General features: G+C 38.9%; 1 protein-coding gene and 1 long non-coding RNA gene across 6 annotated transcripts in view; one reads left to right on the top strand and one right to left on the bottom strand.

The window, feature by feature from the left end:
* LOC308072672 overlaps window positions 1–19,344 on the top strand; it is a 51,832-nt gene extending 32,488 nt beyond the window's left edge. For both annotated transcript variants that reach the window (XR_013931731.1, XR_013931732.1), the window contains 2 exons: window positions 15,383–15,457; window positions 17,601–19,344. This is a non-coding gene — a long non-coding RNA (uncharacterized lncRNA). The remainder of the gene's footprint in view (window positions 1–15,382; window positions 15,458–17,600) is intronic.
* The window catches only part of UGGT1 (UDP-glucose glycoprotein glucosyltransferase 1), a 48,703-nt gene that overhangs the window by 15,514 nt on the left and 13,818 nt on the right, over window positions 1–19,371 (bottom strand). For 3 of the 4 annotated variants that reach the window (XM_080409699.1, XM_080409701.1, XM_080409700.1), the window contains exons 13-30: window positions 16,234–16,325; window positions 15,485–15,635; window positions 15,094–15,213; window positions 13,880–13,965; window positions 13,289–13,424; window positions 11,904–12,035; window positions 9,969–10,133; window positions 9,631–9,751; window positions 8,772–8,870; window positions 7,403–7,426; window positions 6,791–6,885; window positions 5,936–6,142; window positions 5,168–5,299; window positions 4,068–4,198; window positions 1,626–1,721; window positions 1,201–1,303; window positions 650–729; window positions 12–201 (exon numbers count right to left, since the gene is read on the bottom strand). In XM_080409699.1, the coding sequence (XP_080265825.1) occupies window positions 12–201; window positions 650–729; window positions 1,201–1,303; window positions 1,626–1,721; window positions 4,068–4,198; window positions 5,168–5,299; window positions 5,936–6,142; window positions 6,791–6,885; window positions 7,403–7,426; window positions 8,772–8,870; window positions 9,631–9,751; window positions 9,969–10,133; window positions 11,904–12,035; window positions 13,289–13,424; window positions 13,880–13,965; window positions 15,094–15,213; window positions 15,485–15,635; window positions 16,234–16,325 (2,160 nt within the window). The remainder of the gene's footprint in view (window positions 1–11; window positions 202–649; window positions 730–1,200; window positions 1,304–1,625; window positions 1,722–4,067; window positions 4,199–5,167; window positions 5,300–5,935; window positions 6,143–6,790; window positions 6,886–7,402; window positions 7,427–8,771; window positions 8,871–9,630; window positions 9,752–9,968; window positions 10,134–11,903; window positions 12,036–13,288; window positions 13,425–13,879; window positions 13,966–15,093; window positions 15,214–15,484; window positions 15,636–16,233; window positions 16,326–19,371) is intronic. The other variant, XM_080409702.1, reaches the window with a different exon arrangement.

Consider the following 19,371-nt stretch of genomic DNA (forward strand, 5'->3'; position numbering starts at 1 on the left):
ATTTCTGTTACCTCCTCCAAGTAAATATTGTCGAGGTCATACGGGGTTCTGACAGATTCCACCATCCAGCTCTCCGGAGTATTTAGGTTCAAAGTGAACAGTGGAGACTGGGGCATATCCAAAAACTTGGCTATTGGTCCTGCAGCAAAGTTATTATCTGCTGCAAAAGAAATCTCCGGCTCCAAAACATAGCGATAAAAGCTGAAATTTCAGAAAGAACAATCTTAGAATGTATTTCTGCCAGACTTTGCAAATATTTCACTCTCATTGAACTTGCTGATGGCATCAGCTTTCCCAGATCTGCAGTGTCTCCACAGCTTTGACCAAAGCAACACAGGTTCTGTTGACTTTAGAACAGGTCAGAATTTTCATCCCGAAGGAGCAAACAGAATGTGCAAAACCCGACTATTAGTAAGTTATTTAACTTTTTAATATAAATAAATAAAAGAGCCTAACTTGTAAACCAGCAGAATTACCTCATGCAACCCACAAATTTTCAGATTCCCTGTGGGAAATCATGCTATTACATAAAGGAGCTCAAAGCAGTTATTGAGGCTTCCTATAGGATATTTGACCATATTTCTGTTTGCGCATTCCAACAAGTATTTCTTTCTCTCTCTCTTTTTAACCCTGGTGTGGTATTGCTTACCTTTTCAGTGGCATGTCAGAAAGTTTGGACTGGCAGTTCATAAACACTCTGAGGTTCATATTTATCAATTGGTTCAAAACCTAAAGTAACGAGCAAAAGACATCCCTTAAAATAGGAACTAGAAAACTGACCGCTGTTTTTATAGACAGGACCTCAAGGAGGCACGTTAGCTGCTCATTCTCAATCCTCCCTTCTCATTATTTGCTTTACCACACCCACTTTTTAATTGGTGGGTTTAAGAACAGTTACCTGCTGCCTCACATTGCAGGCATTCTTTTTGAGATGCAGAGACTCAAGAACAGAGTCACTGCAAACTAAACTGTTAAAATGGTGAAACTAAAAGCTATGTAGACAATACCCAAGCATGATCTTATTAGTGTGTAATACACTGTAATTAGTTTTTCCACTAATAAATGTATTGTGCAACTCGGACACACTATGAGGCAGCCGTTGGTCACCACCCAATCAAGGAGGAAGACAAACATTCCAAAATTACGGAACTGAGACTTTTTGAAACTGCCATAAAATGCGTGACAACATTGCATACACACCAGAAGTAATGGAGCAAGCCTTTGAGCATCTCTGGTCACAGGATCAACAATGGCCACAACATCAAAGTATGTCTCCCCCTCTTTTGGTCTCAGTTTAACTGCACTAAACAGAAGAAAAAACAATTTTAAAGTATCAAAAATATGGATAATCTTACAAAAAACCACTGTCCATCTCATTGTGAAGTCAAATTACTTCCTAAACGCTATGCACCTTCTGAATCTAGATAGTGAAAAAATACAGATATATACATATACATGTATAGAGACAGAAAGAATCTGGAATCTGGCTGTGCCCTGAAAACTGTTGGGGACTTTCCTATTGCTACTTGGATTTTTATTTTTTAAGTTAAAAGCAACGTACAACAATAGGAACAGTAAAAGACAAGGAAAAGCTTATTGCTCAGCAAATGCCAGCAATTCTATACCTGTATCGTTCTTCAAAAAAATGATATTCAATCCTTGCCTCTCCTTTTGGTTGAGCAGAAAGAAGAGCATCCACTTTCATTACCAGGTCGCTTGCACTGAACAAAACAAAACAAGTTTACAGGTACTCAGAAAATGCTTGGACTTATCACATTTCTGCTAGTTAGCAGCAAAAGAGAAGACAGTGAATTCAGATACACAAACTTAACACCTCTACTACCTTTCTACACAAGCTTTGAAGAATTAAACATATTTAAGGGCTGTCCACCATTAATTTTAACAGGTTGCTGCCTTATTACTGAGAATACCAAAGGGTTTAACTCTGTGACAAATACAGAACGGCTGGTATTCTGGGGGTCAGCCATGTGATAGGTAGTACGTTCCTGAACTTCACCAACCTCTTAGACCTGTAAGCCATTCAGACCAAACCCCTGTTTCACAGCAGCCTTCCCATTTTACACACGACTCTAAGAGCTAGGAAGCAATCCTCTATGTGGAGAAACTTCTGAGAGAGAGAGGGGTCCTGTCATTAAAAGATAATTACTTCTGACTTCTTCCTTTTTATTATTCCCATACATTTTCAGTCTCGTATTTTAAGAATATATTTAATCTTGAAAATGTAAAACCCCTTGAAAGTTCAGTGAAAATTGATTTGTACCTCATAGCTTTGCCAGGTACCGTAACTTAAAGGTCTTTCAGCTTTTCCTGAATTAAGTAAGTCTCATAGATTTACAGCGACAGCTGTTTAAATTGTTCATGCCAAAACCACAAGCCTGGTGAAGTCTGCCAAGTTCTACAGTGTTTTCCAATGCAGATAATTTCAAAAGTTTTTCCAAAACTTTGGCAGCATTCAGACCAAAAAACCACTGCTCTGTCCAAAACTAGCCTGTTTTCAAACTATGCCATCTTCCTCCACCCTATCACCTTTATTTCTCTTCTAATGCCCAACACAGCAATGGATGCAGCAGTGTTTGGAATGCTGTTAAAACCTGTCCCACTAGGATTCAGAATCACACAAGATTACTGCACAGATGACCTCAAGCTAAACTTACATGACTAGCCTTTTAACAGTCAAACAGCATCATGGAAAAATGTAATGCTAAATACGGAAGAAACTATCTTTAGCTATGAGATCCAACACGCAAATGCACACCTGTGGACCTCAGTTCTTTTGAGCCTGAAGATTTTCTTTTGGTTAGCCCCCCCCAAGCTTTTTGCAGTAATTATCTAGAACTATGACTTTGCTTTTCTTATCTCTACCTCTTTTCCTATTGTTCCTCTTCAAAAAGTTAAAAGCAGTGTCCGTGATCATGTAGTATTGACAGTGAAACATATCACTAAAATAATTTTTATATTGATAGTTCAGTGCTGATTGGCCTGAACTGCAAACAGATTCAGAAGGCATACTCCCACAGCCTCTCAATTTCTTCCCTTCTTTCTGCTTTTAAATCAATACTGTAGTAATCCTACATATGAGTTATGAAACCCTGACATATTGGAGGCAAGTGGTTTAAAACAGCGTGTCAGGTAAGATTTAGCTGGGGGAAAAACCCGTAAGAAGTCTGAAGGCCTTAGAATTAATGAAAAGTTAGGCTTCTCTTACTGGAGCAGAAAGCATTTTCAAGAGCAAGTGTAGTAACGTGCAGCAGTCTGTACTTTGTAACGTCCCACAAAAGCAAACCACTCTTCTCTGCATAGAGACATCACCTCTGTTAGTAAAGTTACCACAACCAGTCACCTAAACCTTGAACGGAACTTCATCTAGCTGAACACAGCAATAAGCCAGTCCCTGCAGAATACATCACCACGCTCAGTCTTTATTTTTTTCAGCCCACTTGTATCCCTCCCCACCCCAATCTAAGGAACCACTTTCTGGAGCTCCTCAGATAATGCAGCAGGCTGCTGCCACCCATGCTGCTGTGAGTAAACTGGCAACATTTACTGTTCCATGTTCACCTGAACCACTCTACAGTAAACCCTACAGACTCTGGCACTTTGCCAGTTTCTTGCTGCTTGTCGGTGAGGCTTCAGCCAGTAATTCCTCCAACTTTGGTCACGAGGCACCAGACCAGCCACAGCAGGTTGCTACTAGATAATGAACCAAGAAAGAGGAACTCTGAGCACGGTACCCTAGCAGGGGTTGCCAGTACTCTCAGAACTGCCTCCTGAATCTGGCGGATACAGTTACAGCTCCATACCTCCAGGAGATTGTGAGCTGTAACAAAGGTCAGTCACTAAAGCACTGGAAACCCAACAAAGATAATGTACATCCTTTTCTTTTCTCACTTCTCCCTCTGAACAGCTGAGCCCTAACCATATGAACACATGCATGTTTGTTTACAGCACGTATCCAGAGTATACTTGATAAAGCTTTCTCCAAACTGCAGAAAGTCACTTTATCAGAGTACCACCACTTTTTTGTAAGCCTCTTCACGTGTACTTACAGATCTTCTTCAAATCCCAGCTGCTGAATCTGAGATTTGATTTTCTGTCCTGATGTCTTTAGTATGATATTCTCAAGGAGATGAAAATCATCCTGATTGAACATCTCACCATCCTCTAATGGGCCAATAATCTATAAAAAAAGCAGGATCTGCATTACTAGGTTAAAGCTACACCGAAACAAAATTCAAAGACATATTAAATAAATACTGCACCCCAGTCTCAGTGGGTATTAACTGTTTAGGCTGATATTAATGTCTGGCAGCGGAGTTTAACAGCTAAGTAACTATTTAGAGCCAAAAGTCCCAGGCTAAAGGCATAAAGTGCATCCTTAAAATTTTCACAGAGTGCTTGGTTTTCAGAAGTCAGGCATACTAAATTATACATGCAATGCTACATCTTGAAGGGGCAATAGAATAGCAGGCCAATTCCAGTAGTCCAGTATGACTCCAGCACAGGTCACTCCTCTAGCCTTCAAAAGCCTGAAGACTACCTAGACAATTCATGTTATTTTGCTAAGAGAGTGAAATAAATACCACAACTCATCACTTGAAATTTTTAACCCATTGAAGTATACAGTAACCACTGGAACTTGGGGGGGGGGGGGGGGGGGCGCGTTCCTAACTAGGAAGCAGATGGCAAAAGAAAACTTAACGCTGTACTGAGCTGAGTTTCATTATTTGCAGTGAAATACCATTGTAACATCACATGCCTAATCTAAGTGGCTACTGTGAAAAAAGCTGGTGGAAGAGACCAGGGCACCTTGGTCAGGGCCAGCACATTTTGCCCAATAAACTGAAGCAGCACAATCTTTCAGATTTATCATCCCTTTCCGCCCCTGGACTCAATTCACTGCCAACATGAAAGCAACTTGTGTTACTGAGAGAGAGATCTGAAGTTGTACAAAACACAAACAAGTAGCTGCACGCAGTACAAAGGAAGGGTCATGAATGTCTGAATAAATCAAACTGGAAGCGGTCCTAGAAGTGTGTTGAGACCTAAAGGCAGCTGAGGCTCTGTGTCTGATCCCTAGACTCCGCACAAGGTCTGCTTCTTTCCCACAGGTGGAGTATCTCCTTCAGTGCCTGCTGATTGATCTCACCCTTCCATTGCTGATCACAGCCCTCTGCCCCTTCTTCAGCTTTAGAACGTCTCTGCAATATATCGCATGGGACAGAATAAAATCCACCTTGGGAGATTCAAAGGCTTCTTTGAAAATACTGATGTCCATACCCTGAAAGAAAAGAATACTTGACATTGAAATGGGAAGAAAACTACACCTCTGCACACTTTTTAAATGCAGCTTTTTTGTTTCCATTCGAGAACATCTTTCTGGCTTGCTAAAATTTATCCCCAGGCCCCTTTTCTTTGTGGTCTTCAACCTAGTTCTTGCCTGTCACCTTCAAACATTAGCAACAATTACTAGGGCTGTGGCCCTTCATATCAGAAGTTGGGATACTTAAACCAGTTATTCCATTCTTCTGTTCTTAAGTGATTCTTGCCTAACTTTTTTAAACCTACTTTGAGAAATGTCATTTTTTTCTCAGCTTTTTAAAAAGATTATCGTTCTCCCCTAATCCCCCAAGAAACAACAGACTCAGATTCCTAAATCTGCATTCCTCTTGATTTTTCAAAGTTATGTAGCTTTGATGTGTATGATTTACTTTATTTTTAGATGTACAGTTACATTTACTAAGTTTATCTTGGGAGAAAAAAACCCACCCCCCTCAACCAACAAGCAATAGCAAAACCAGGAGTGTTACTCTCCATTGTTACTGTCTCTTTTGCATATGAACATATCACACTAAAAAATTCATCAGAAGAACAAGTGAAGTATCCTACCTGTGTAAATGCCAACAAACATGCTTACCCCAACAGCAAATTCTAAGATGTCAGCTCCTGCCTTCAGTGCCTTTGCAATTTCTTCTTTGGCCATTTTGGTGATGAAGTTCTTGGCATTATTTGATGTTTGTGTCTGCAGAGCTGCCCATATGGCTTTAGCAACAAGTGTATTCTGGCTATTTGGATCTTCACTGGGATTATTAATCATGCTAATTCGAACATTATTGCTGGATTTCTGTGTTTAATAAAACATGCGTTAAGAGAGTTTTAGAAATTAATTGAGAAGCGTAAGTCTATTGTAATAAACACTGCAGCAAAAGCTTTGTATTTCTTAACCAGAAAACCAGATTACAAATCAGGTAAATAACAGCACAAGGTTAAATGGATGAATGAACTAATTTAACATCAAGTATTTAGTTTATGTATAGGCAGCACTGTGACAGGAATCTTCTAGATAATACCGTGCTACAGAAGAGATATAGGACTATGGCCGCGACTCAGAGGTCTGGCAAAACAGTGCTTTAGGAGTAAGCTATCTGTTTTTTACAATTCAGTTGTCTTCCCAGAACAAACGAGATGAACATGAGCATTGCTCTCTGCTCTGTGACCAAACCAAAACACAGACATCTTCAATTTAAAACCATGGGCTTAAAAGCATCTCTTTTCTTCATTGTATTAGCAAAGTGCCAAGAAGGGTTCTGTCCTAGTACAAGGTCAGTGATGTTCCAGCCCCTACAAATAAGGTGAGGCTGGAAATCAGAGACTCTGCAGGAACCAATCTCCCCAGGTCACGCAGCAGGAAGCGGCCCAAACTGTGTTTTTCAAGCCTCTACCTACTGCTTTATTAGCACTGCTAGCCCGTTCAAATGAAAACATTACCTACCTGATGTTTAATTGCATCATACAACAATTGCCTCCCTGAAGGCTTATCAAAATCACCAACAATCCAAAAAGTAACAGGTCTAACAAAGGAATCATCTGCAATTAAAAAAAAACGGGTGGAAGAAATCTGAGGGTGAAGGGAAGGAAAGCTTCAGGTTTTCCCTCATTTGGGGGAAAAATACAATACACATGCAAAGATTTCAAAAGAAGTAAAATCAGAAGAAAGCTATGGATGAACCTAAGCTATGAAGTCTGGCAAGACAAGAATAATAGTATTGGTATTAGATTTAGTTTCATTTACCTTATTCGTATAACCCGCGTGACAGCATGCATCACTGTTTCTAAGATATTTTTTTATTATTATTTTTGTTTGCTTGCTAACTTTTCAATTTAGAAATTATAAAGAACTCTGTAAATAACTTGCAGATTCCAACTAGGGTACAGACATACCACTTCTTCATACCAAAGCTGTTAGTACACAAAAACAGTTTTGCATAGAGAAAAAAAAAAGTGCTGAAGCAAACATGCATTTAAACAGTTCTAAAGCCAACATTATAAAGGAACCAGAAAATTCCCAGAACAACAACATATGAAATGTTAAAGCATGAGTTACCATAGATCTCCTTGGAAGACATTCCTGGTCAAAAAGCAGAAAGGAAAGGGGGGAAAGGAGAGAGACATTAATGATTTGATAGTAATCCCAATGTGTATCAAGAAGCTGCAGCACTGTACTGGGCGTAACTGTATCACTACAGTTCAAGTCCAACAAGCACCAAGCTTGTCCTGCTTTTATTAGGATAAGCTTTGAGGTTTTTCTTCCCCTCAAACAGATTGATGCTTTGGTATATTACATATTACCAGTTTCATAACATACTGTGAAGGCACCACTCTGAAGACCGTTTGCAAAAACTGCAATGCCATTATGACTTGCACATGAAGTTCCTTTAAAAATTAGTACGACGGTGCTATTTCAGTATTGTTGCTGAGCCAGCAACAGGTACAACTATTATTATTTTAGAAAATAAATGTGCTACAGTGTTACTGTAATAAGACATTTAATAACTGGTATCTGAAGTGACAGAAGAGGCGGTGACCCAAAACTGTCAAGCCATGGGATTGCAAATAATGCACACTTTCAAATGAGGTGTAGGTATAGTTAACACTCTGCAAAAGGGAAACCAAGAAACTCGTTCAGATCTAAGTGACTGAACAGGAACCAAGGGCAAATATAAGACATAAGAAGGAGCAATGGGAACGTTTAAGGCAGAGCATGCAGTGGCAGTGGGTGGAGATAGTACTGGGGAAACTTGTGCGAGTCCAGTAAAGATGACAGACAGGAACAAGAGGAATTGGTTCAAATAACAGCATCTTATTTAAGATACCTAACTGAAATGGATATAGGAAGGGCTTGATTAAGCTCTGTATTATGTCTGTGCCTGTGTTTCTTACATGAGAAGTACAGCTGAGTTTTAACACTCAGGAGACTTTGTGTGTAACTGTAATAAAATGACACTATGATTAAAAAAGCAGTACATGCACCGGAGCAATAAAAACAGCACAGACCACGTTAGGTGGTGTGTTATATGATGGGCAATAACAGTTTTCTTCTGAATCCATGTAACTTTTACTGATTTTGAATTATGGGAGAGCGAACTAGAACCCCTTTTGTATTGTTCTAGTCAGTGTCCGTGCAGGATCAGGGCTTAACACTGCTGCATTTCTGGTGATCACTTGTAATATCTCAAGAGCGGGTTGGGTGGCACTTCATTATTCATTGAAGGATGGGCTGGGTTTAAAGGCAGGAACATTCTTGTTCCATGTAGATGTCATATAAAAAAAATATTTATCTTCCCATTTAACACTTGGATTTTGCCATAACTCACAGGCCTGACCAAGGCTCAGTGAGTAGCTTCAGTACTGTATATATGCTTGGAAACACACATAAGATTAGATTTGGGTTCGTAATCCACTGCAGATGTTACCTTTCTTTGTTAAGTAGGTCATGCTGTTTGCGACAGCAGCTGTCTTATCTTTGGAATCCAATGTGGTAAATCGAGCAAAGTCATCCACGTAAAAGTTATCTGAGGAAGAGAGAAAGTATTAGATGCCAAAGCAGCTATTCCATGTAAAATGAAAGAAAAATCACTACTATTACAGAACATTAAGAACATAATCCCATTTTGTTCCTCATGATACTGCTTTTTATGTCTCATTTCCACTGTTAATATATAAACTGAGGAATAAGTTTTTGTTGTCTCATAAGTTACACGAATAACTACATTGCATATTTGATATGCAGAAGTCAGTGGAAAGAACTGTTCAAGGCTCACTTGAAGTTAACTTATGTAAATAATATGCATTTAAAAATCCACCATGTTACTATTTTTCAAGCAACTCAAAAAAGGTAGCGTGCAAGTTTTTGCAATAGCATCATCCTGCAGAGTCACTGCATTGGGTGTCAATACATTTAGCCGTGAAGAGTTCTGCTAAATCTTAAATGGTTCCAGGGACAACTGTCAATCTCTGCTCAAAAGTTGGTTAGAAATAAAATCAAGCTGTTGCTTTATACATTATGTGACTGCTCTTGGCTTTTGCTACCATTGTTAATTTCTCAACTTCATGAGTCATATTCCCCTAAAGGTTTGTATAAAATCAAAAGAGATTCCCATTTTGAAAAATCTCTAGACAGTAATGTTGCTGTTGTACATAACATCTTCCCCAGCACTGGGGCCAGATCATCACTTGGGTGCTCTTAGTACTGCTGCTAGAGTTTTCCATTGGGACAGCAAAAGTCTTTGACTCTCAAACTTCAGTTTTAGTGCAGTTAAAAGCATCTCTTACTCATTCCTGTCAGATCTAGGTACTCTCTGTCAGACATTAAGATTCTTGAGTTAATTCTTGGTACAACATTAGGCTGGTTCATGATATACTCAACCACATCTTGGTCATTAGATAATTCACCCTGAAGGACAGAAGAAAGAAGCAATATTCGTTATTTCACACATGTATTTGTCATAGGTAACTTAAAAAAAAAAAAAAAAAAAGGCAAAAAACAAACCCCAACCAAAACCCAAAAGACCAACAACCACCATCAAAAAAAAACAACCCCCAAACCAAGAAATTATGCAAGTTAAGTTGTCTCGTTTCTCTCTGAAGTCACAGCTGAATTCAGCACCTACCAGGTACACGGCTCGCTGGAAGATGCTTGTGGTTTCCAGGATTTTGTGCATCGTCACAGTTTCTAGGTCATCAGGATCCAGCTGATCTTTTTGAAAAGGCATTCCATTGAACAGCACAACAGGGAGAGGACCTACGCCCGTCTGCTCATAGTAACCTCTCGCTGCCTATATACATGGAAAGTAGATTTACCACATCAGCCCACTATCACAAGGGTTCATAACATTTCAATGCAATATCCACACATCTTCTGAACACACCCAGATCTCCTTCCAGCTTTTATCTGATACAGAGAATACTAACTTTACACAGCACATAAGACTTGGTGTCTTACTTGCACAAGACATCCTTGTCCTTCACAGTTTCAAAGCAAAAAAAGTTAACTTCGTAATACAGAAGTGCAAAATATTCCATTAAGTTCATGCGGTAAATAAATTCATTCCAATGAGCGCTTTCTGATTAATAGCAAAAAAATGCACAACAGGAAGCCTGACTTTGCATATTGGAAGCAAACGCAATGCAAGCAGTGATAGCTGTAATATAAGACAGGGTAGAGTTTTTTTCTTTTTATTTTTTAAGAACGTGTTTCTTAAACTTGTGAAAAAACATGTACTTGTTGAGCAGGGCGTTACTCCATCTAAACAAATTTCCCCATTTCGTGTAACCACTGCAAAATGCACCATCACTGACACTCGATTACAGGCAGAAGTTGATCAGATCCTGCTGTTCAGAGGTTCTTACTTGACAGCTTTCAAGACCTTTTAAGGACACAATTATCACAAAGCTTGATCACATCAAGGATTGCTCAGTGTTGTTTCAGTTTGTGTCCTTTTTCTAGAGCTACACTCTTTCTAAAGGCTTCCTTATCTGCAGGCTTTGCAATGCTTTAAGATGCAGTTGTGCTGAAAGGTGTCAGATGCACCAGCTGCAGCACCTCGAAACAGCCTCTCAAGTCTCATTCAAAAGCACACGCAGAGCGCTTTCCTGCAGAAATGCATTGCAAAGCCTGCAGATGAGGAATAAATACCAGACAGACATTTTTGTATGCGTGTGTGTGTTCCTTTTGTTTTGTTTGGGTTTCATGCGGCATCTAGTATGTAAACTGTAAAAGCCCTCTCCTGTCATACAAAAACATCTGTCTGTTATGGATTTTGATTTCCTCAAAATGCTTTTCCCTTCACTTTCCTACATTGGGACATGGAAAGCGTGTCTGCATGTGAGCGTACTTCTGTAACCCTGACCACATCCCTTATGTTTACAGATGTAGGCAGGATCATCTGTGTTATTGAGATATTACAGAGAGTATTTTCATTTTTTTATTCTTCAACAAAAATAGAAACCCCCCCCCGTAGAACCTCAAATAAAATCTGCTTCATTTCACACAGAAGTGATCCAATAGAGTTTTGCTCTCCCAATCTTCTGCATACAGAAAAGTATCAACCCTAAAAATAACTTTAAGAAATTATTTGAGGAAGATCATTGAATGCCTTGCTATAGGAAAGGTATTCTGCATTCATCATCATTACTTTATCTCACACATTATTAAAACACCAATAAAGAAGACCCACACGAATCCCTTCCTGACATTTAGCCCCTTGGTTTTCTTATGAACCATTCCATCACCTTGATTTTTTTCCAAGCAATTTTTGGTATGCAGACTTCAGTAAAGTATGACTTACAAGCCATGAAAAGCTATCTTGCTTCAGCTACTACACATACAGATTTTTGAAAATATATGTTACAATGTATTGTATTATACAAAGTTTTGTGCTGAACATAAATACTTATTGAAAGTATTACTAAAAGGCACCCAATGTGGTAAGAAAAACAGCTGCCTGGTTAGTCAGAGAACTGGATCAAGAAACTGTACAGAACTATGTTTTCAAAACTGTGTTGAAGCAAAAATGTGAAAAAAGCTCTATTTCATGAATTCTTACCTTTCTGTTCTGGTCATAGGCAGAATCAATTCCCAGGATGCTGTTGACTTCCACATAAGGATACTGTTTCTCAAGAACACTAACCACATGCTCCACTTTCAGCTGGTCTCCTGTTTTCACTTTGTTATATATCTGAATCAGGGGATACAAATACAAGTTTACAACTGCAACAGTAAAGCTTCTGTCCTTACCAAAAGCAAGGTCACCTGTTACCTGTATTCCCATAGTTCTAATAAGGCATTAACAGCCAGACTGCAAAACATATATTCATATTTATTATACTGCAATAACAGCTCCTAGGCCCTTTGTAGCTCTTATAATTATCTTGCTTTACCTCACAGTCATTCCAGTGAGATTGGAAGGAGGTAAACTGTAGAGGAATGAAGCTGGGTTAATTAGCATTGATTATGTACAGCTGTGGGCTGGCTTCAGGGGCGGTGGGTTGGTTGATGTAGACAAGGTGCAGCTGTGGCTGGTTCTGGTAAGTGGTTAAGAGGCAATGAAGAGAGAGCAGGTGAGGAAGAGAAGGTGAGAGAGGAAGAAGCAGAGGGAGGACACGCACCCTGGATGAGGCGAGACGAGGAGAAGGCAGCAGAGGGACTGGCTTGAAGAGTACGTTGGTATGAGATGGTAAAAGACCTTGTTGCAGCTGGCTAGTTTGGAGAGTACTGCAACAGTAAATATCATGTATTTCTTCAAATAATAACTTGCATCTTTAATTAGAAAAGGTATTTGAGGGGAAAAAACAGTGCTTAGGTGGGAAAAAGGCTCAAGCAAAGCATATCCAAAGAACTACCCTTCCCTTCAGAACTCAAGACATGCTTATAAACAGTACAACAGGCCTCACATGTAAAGTAGGTAACTGTTTCCCCTCTTGAAGGCACAAGATTTTACTTCAACTTACAAATACATACCCAAAAAAATGAGAATAAAAGTCATTGTCTTCATGTATTCAGCAGTTTAATGTTACAGTATGCCGCAGCTTGCCGATTTGTGCAACAATGTCAAACCACAAGTGAAAATGGATTTACTAGCACCTATATTATCCTTTGATGTGACAAAAGTATGCAGCAGGAACTGTTCAAAACAAATTATAATATTGAAGGGATACAGCAGTTTGGAACTCATTGGCAGAATAAGCAAAGAAGCAGGATCAGAAAAACTTGGGGAAGTGCCCCATTTAAATCTGGTCTCACTTGTTAAAGTGAGGTCAGAAGCACTTTACAAACAAAAAGTGTACTGTGCTGTACTAGTATTCAGCAATACTCTGAATACTAACAGTCAAAGAAAAGCTTCTTCCATTATCTACATATTAGCACATTAACATAATCCTACATACATGTAAAATATTAAAACGCGAATTTCCCTTTCAAATGTATACTTACAGACATGACAGTCTGGAAAGCATAATTATTGTCCATTTCTTGTGCCACATAATTGTATGCCCTAAGGAGGGCAACACCAGGATCCTGAAGTCCATCAACATCCTCAGAGTCATTAACCACGAAGACTAGTCCTATCCTGCAATCAAAAAAAAATCCCCAGATCATGAATCTATTATACTAATAATCAACTCTTCATACAGCTGTCAGCTACGATCTTCATCTTAGACAAAGGCTTTTTCTGGAACAGGCTGAGAAGATTTTGAGCAAAGCAGCCAGAAATCAAACTTGGGACACACAATCGCTTAACAGTGAAGCCTATCACAATCTTGCTTTTCATCTCTCTCCCATCCATAGTACTTGATTTTAAATTTCTTTTGGATGGTTAGAGATACTGAGCTTTGTTCTGCTAGTAACAAAAATTATATTCAAAACATTTTAAATAAGAAACAGTATTTGGTACATGCCCTTCCCAACCACCAATACAAGATATGTAACGTTTCTACAGTGTCCTAGCAATGAGGATTTCACAATTGCAGAAGTTACAAAAATCAAACTGATGTGAAAAAATTCCTGTTAAAACATCAGAATTACCTCAGTGGGATGTGATTACTGAAGAACATCTCTGCCACATTCAGTAACTCTGCGGTGGTCTCATGAATAGGATCTACTATCAGCACCTGCATACACATTGCACATTCAATTGCAAGTGAAAAGTTTCTATTCCCTTAATAAGTCAAGATACGGGGGTTTGATTAGAGAGAGCTTAATTCACATCTCAGTGCAGAATTATCACCAGTCCTATTTTATACACTGCCAGGGAGATGAGGCCCACTAAATAAGTTTCTTGTCTTTAAGTCCATTATTTAAAATACCCAGTCTAAACCACTCCTTTAACCAGAGAGACTGGGCTCCTTACATACTTAATGTATCTCAGTATACCCTAGCATCTAGGCTTCTGCCTCTGCATGTACACATAGCGACATTAAGATGGATGTGGGAGACAGGCATTTGTCAGAACCGAGGAACACAGCATCGCTCTGCTCCACCCCTGGAAAGCCAATGCTGTCGAGACATTCTCAAAGCAAGCCCAGACCCAGACAGCACTGGGCCACTGCGAATGAATTTAGGCCCCTTTCTTCATGTTAAATGTTGCCTTTTCATTGAATAATTTCAATGTTAAAAGTCCTGAACTCTATGGAACAAGGTAACAAATTAATGCTCCCACAGCTTCAGGTGGTTTGAGTCTCTGTCTGCCACTACTCAGAGGAGTCCTTTTTTCTATAGGGCCACTCTGCCACATGACAAGAGTTACAGCACAGAATTTACAAACTCCTTATTACATCTAACTAAGTAGTTTACCCAGATGATACCCAGGATTAAGCTGAGGGCTCTTGATCATCTTTTGAAGTCTTGGTGCAAGCACACTTTCTAACTGAAAGACCAACTGAGGTTGGTCTTAACCCCAATAAAATGATAATAATTCACAAGTTTGAGGGATTTCATTAACCAGCTTCAGGTATCATCACAAAGTTGAAGTGCACCAAATTCTCACTCACCAGATGATGTTTTTTCCATTGATGAAGCAATTTTTGGCATCTAATAGATGCCAGAGAATCATGCTCAGTAATCTCTCAATCTCAGCCATAACTTACTAGTACAAGCAGAACAAAACCTAGGAAAGCATCCTATCAAGGTACTTAAGTGACAGGGAATCTAGTATCTATGTAGATAAGTCACAAAAGCTAACGTCCCTGCTGCTGAAAAAACAAAACTCACGTTTCATTTCTAGTCAGATTACCACTTACAAAATTATGGAAGTTTTTTCTGATTTGTCTGATCACGCCTGGAAACGTGGGACGCAGCAGTTCTTGCACATTGGAAGGCCAGGAATTATACCGACTGTCAACTTCGAGATTGTTGATCCACTGGGAAAAAATAAAGGCATTTAAGTGACTGACAGTCCTCCTGTTTGAGTCTGAGACTGTAAAATATTTTCAAACCAGACACTATATTGAGAAATGTATGAATAAAAAGTTAAGTTTTTTAAAAAGCTTATTTAACACCTTACTTTCCTTTTTTTTTTCTTCACTGCAGTTTCAGAGCTGATTGCGAGATAAGAACAGAAGTTCCCCTGACAGCCTAAGAACACACTGCCCAACAGCAGAGAAGGTATTTCTTACATAAAACCATACGCACTGAAATAGCAGGGCTTCTGATGTCCACGGCATAGTCGGAATCTGAAGGCTGTATGTTCAACTTCAGAACATTGTGCAAGGAAAGACCCTCAATTCCTAAGCTGTGCAGGCCCTCCATAACGCGGGCTTCATTGCGCAGCACATCAATCAAGCTGGAAGGAAAAGAAAAAGTGATGAATTTTAAAGACACAGCAAATAACTTGTTCTTACCCTAAGGGTTAACAGATTAAAGGTATGAACAAGTTTTGCCATGTCTGTGCATTACTTCTCATTAATCACCTATTTCTAACTGGCCTATGAAAGTTGAGGTAATTTAAACCTATTCCATTGTTATATTTCTGGAGAAAACTACATTAAATCAAGGTAACTAAAGCATGATGTACACATGTAACTTCAATTCCACATTATTGAAACAGATCTTGCTATAGGGGGGTTTTCAGATGAAAAAAATTTACAGTGGTTTATCCTTTGCTAGTCACAACTCGGATCAAAAGAACAGTACAAAAGTGACTTCCCATTCCAATCTTCAAGGGTGTTCTGGTTTTCACATCAGCCTTTTTGTTAGAAATGCACTTGTGTAAGAGAAGGAACTATGACTTGCTTTTTCCAGGTCTTAACAATTAAACCTAGTCTAGATACAGACTTTGTGACGAAGGTTCAAAACTGTCTAAATGACTGCATGATGATGCACAAGGAGGATGTGAGCTCCTAAACAGGATACAGTTATTCTGAAAAAGAAAACATTCCTACCTAAATATGTCCTGAGTGTCTAAATCAATAAGTAGTCCATTGATGAACAGGGCAGAATCTCCTGGTTGCAATCCTAATGTTCCTTTGAAATACTGAAAGGAAGTAGAAGGCCATTAGAAGAGAATGCTCTGCACAGAACAAAATGTGTCAAATTGAAGATGTTATTACAAATTGTCAACTACAGTCTTTGCTGACTTTGTGCGCCATCCACACCAGTGGGAAAAACAACTGAAGCCATTTAGCATGTCGATAGATAAACAGGACTTTTAGCTGTTTCTTCCTACATGATTCAGTCATGCATCAGGAAGTCCCTGAGTAGACTTCTTAAATATAGTCAGATTAAATAATTAAAAATGCTTAAGAGAAGTAACTTTATTTTTTTTTAGCTGACAGCCCACAAAGTAGATGGACAAATAGCATGCAGTTACCTGTCTTAGCTCTTTAACAGGCAGTTTGGGGCAGAACAGACTTAAAACTACTGGATATTGTGTGAGCTCACTAGTGGAACCAACTACTGCGTTTCAGGTACCAGTTACATCCTTGACCTAGTGGCTGTGTCATCAGTGAAAAGCAGATGAGCTGCCGCTGTAGTCTGATCTCCCCAGAACGAGGCAGCACACAAATGGAGAAAGTCTTATCAGTGTTTTTTAACTTCTCCCACGTACTAAGCAGTACCCCATTTCAATGGGTACTTGCCCCTGAAATGAGGCATTATCACAGCGAACAATTTTGAATCAGGAGAGGTAAATAAAACACAATCTTCCTGAAGCCAGTTTCCCAACTCTTAGCATAAAAAATCCTTGTTAAAATCTGAAAAATCACATTGCTTTCTTCCAATACCTCTTGTCTTGCAGTACCAGTTACAAAATTCTATTGAGAGGCATGATGAGCACTGAAGGAGAAACATAGTATTTGGACATTTAAAAACACTAATATCATGAAGAATATGAGCAAAGCAAACAAGAGGAACAGCGAAGTACCGTGTGAAATACCAAGAACAGGAAAGCAGCATCTAATCAGTAAGAATTTATATATTTTATTAAATAAAAAAACTCCAAGAGAAGAGCAGAGTACATGCAGTGCTAAATTGTATCTTTTTGTGGATAATAACATAGTAAACTCTAACTTGATAATAGCAGTGAACTTCACTGTCAAATAATAGCCACACAAACTGAGTCATGCAAAGAGCTTTAAAGGGCAGGGTTAGATCTAGCCAGATCTGGATCTAGTAGCCTAGACATACTTTGAATAAAAATGAATCCACAAAATCAGGGGTTTACCTGTGGACCAGTCTGATCTAACACGTAACAGAAAAGCCACCAGGTAGCTTTAGCTTGCACTTACATTCTATACTTTGTCCCTTCCAGAACCACACCGGACGACAGTGTCAAACCGCATCCCTTCTTTTCTGATTTTATCGCTATTGAACAACAAGGGATTTCTCTTTCAGAACAGGAATTTCAGGGGACTGGTAAGTAGATGTCAGGTAATTTTGCATTTACTACTAGACTAGCCAAGTATCATTGATTAGATTTTAAACCACGCAAGTGTGTACTTAACATACTTTGTATTTTTCCTGTTAATACCAAGTGAGACTGAAACGTATGAATAGATCAGCGCAGATCATATAGCAAAAGCTGTTGTTTGACTTTGGCTTTATTACCATCTTAAACTTTTATTTTGCACTCTATTCAGACTGCACTGCCAGGTGTATTTTAATTGTACAAAATTCTGTACAAAAGCTAGTACAAAATTCCCAAGTGGCTATTGGTTTTTTCAGCACTTTTCGATGGTAAGTACGTAACAGAGATGTTGAAACATTTTTCTGCCAACACCAGAGCCCACTCAGTGACCTCCAGAGGTCCCTCATAACCTGGGGGGTTTGTTATTTATGATTCTGTTTCAAAGCACATATAGAGTGACTTGGATAGCTATTTAATTTTATTCCTTCACTAGTTTCCCTCTCAAAGCACCAAGATTGGAACTATTTCCTCCACATGGTATGCATCGTTCTAAGCCACGGCAAGAAGCTTTCAAATTTATTCTGTGACTTGCATGTAAACACTGACAAATTCAAGTATCAAAGCACCATCTCAAATTGGGCAATAACTAAATTTCTTCTGCATCCTTAGAACTGTAAGGAGATACTTAATATATTTGTTTTTCAAGCAGTAGCATTCTAACAAACTACATTTCCAGCTCAGGCATTTTAAAATAATCTAAAAATTTAACTATGTTTTGACTCTAATAGCTTCCACTAAAAAGCACTCACACTTTTAATACATAGTTGCTTTTGAGAAGTTCAGAATACAAACAAAACCTGAAATCAGGAACTTGAAGTCAGCCTCTATTACCCAGGACAAGTAGTGCTGAGCCATTCAGACTTTACACATCTGCTACACCACTCCGGTAAGAACTAGGTCAGAGACCGAAAGAAGGGCACCCAGCAGGCACAGTCCTACAAGAAACATATCAACCATCTCTATACAAGCTTAGCTGGCAAAGTCACCACTACAAGGTGGAACTTAGAAACGGAGTGAAGACTGATGTGACAGAGCCATCAACGTTTCTACTGCTTCATTTTTGACAGTTCTGTCCCGTAGGATTTCTATGGGGACTGTCTTAATCTGACCTAACACCTATGCTGTATGTTTCTGTAAATAAACATTTTCCCTCAGGATTAACATCATACTTTCCTTGTATTTAAAGTTAATTTTCTAAAGATAAATACAGTTAGCAGATTCGTAGTTCAGATACGGAACAGGAGGTCACTTTCATGGACATTAACAAATGCTCAGATTAACTATCAGAACCCTGGCTACTCTGAACAACCATTGCAGGGGCAGCTCTGTGAACAAAATCCCGTATCATTCCTCCCCACTACAGTGAACTCACTGAAAGACTACGACCAATATTTTCATATTTGAGCAAACAAGCTAAAATTACATTCCTAATCCATGTTTGAAAATCTACCACTTCTTGACTTCCCAGATGCACACTACAGCAAAGTTGTTTGTGAAAATACTGGGTTATTATTTTTAGCAAAACATACACTTTTAATGAGAATCATTATTTTTAAAGCTTGAATTTGTATTAAAACATCAGTGCAAAAGCACTGTTACTTTCTAGAAGCATTAC

The sequence above is a fragment of the Falco punctatus genome (genome assembly GCF_963210335.1).
Source record: "Falco punctatus genome assembly, chromosome: 13".
Taxonomy (NCBI): domain Eukaryota; kingdom Metazoa; phylum Chordata; class Aves; order Falconiformes; family Falconidae; genus Falco; species Falco punctatus.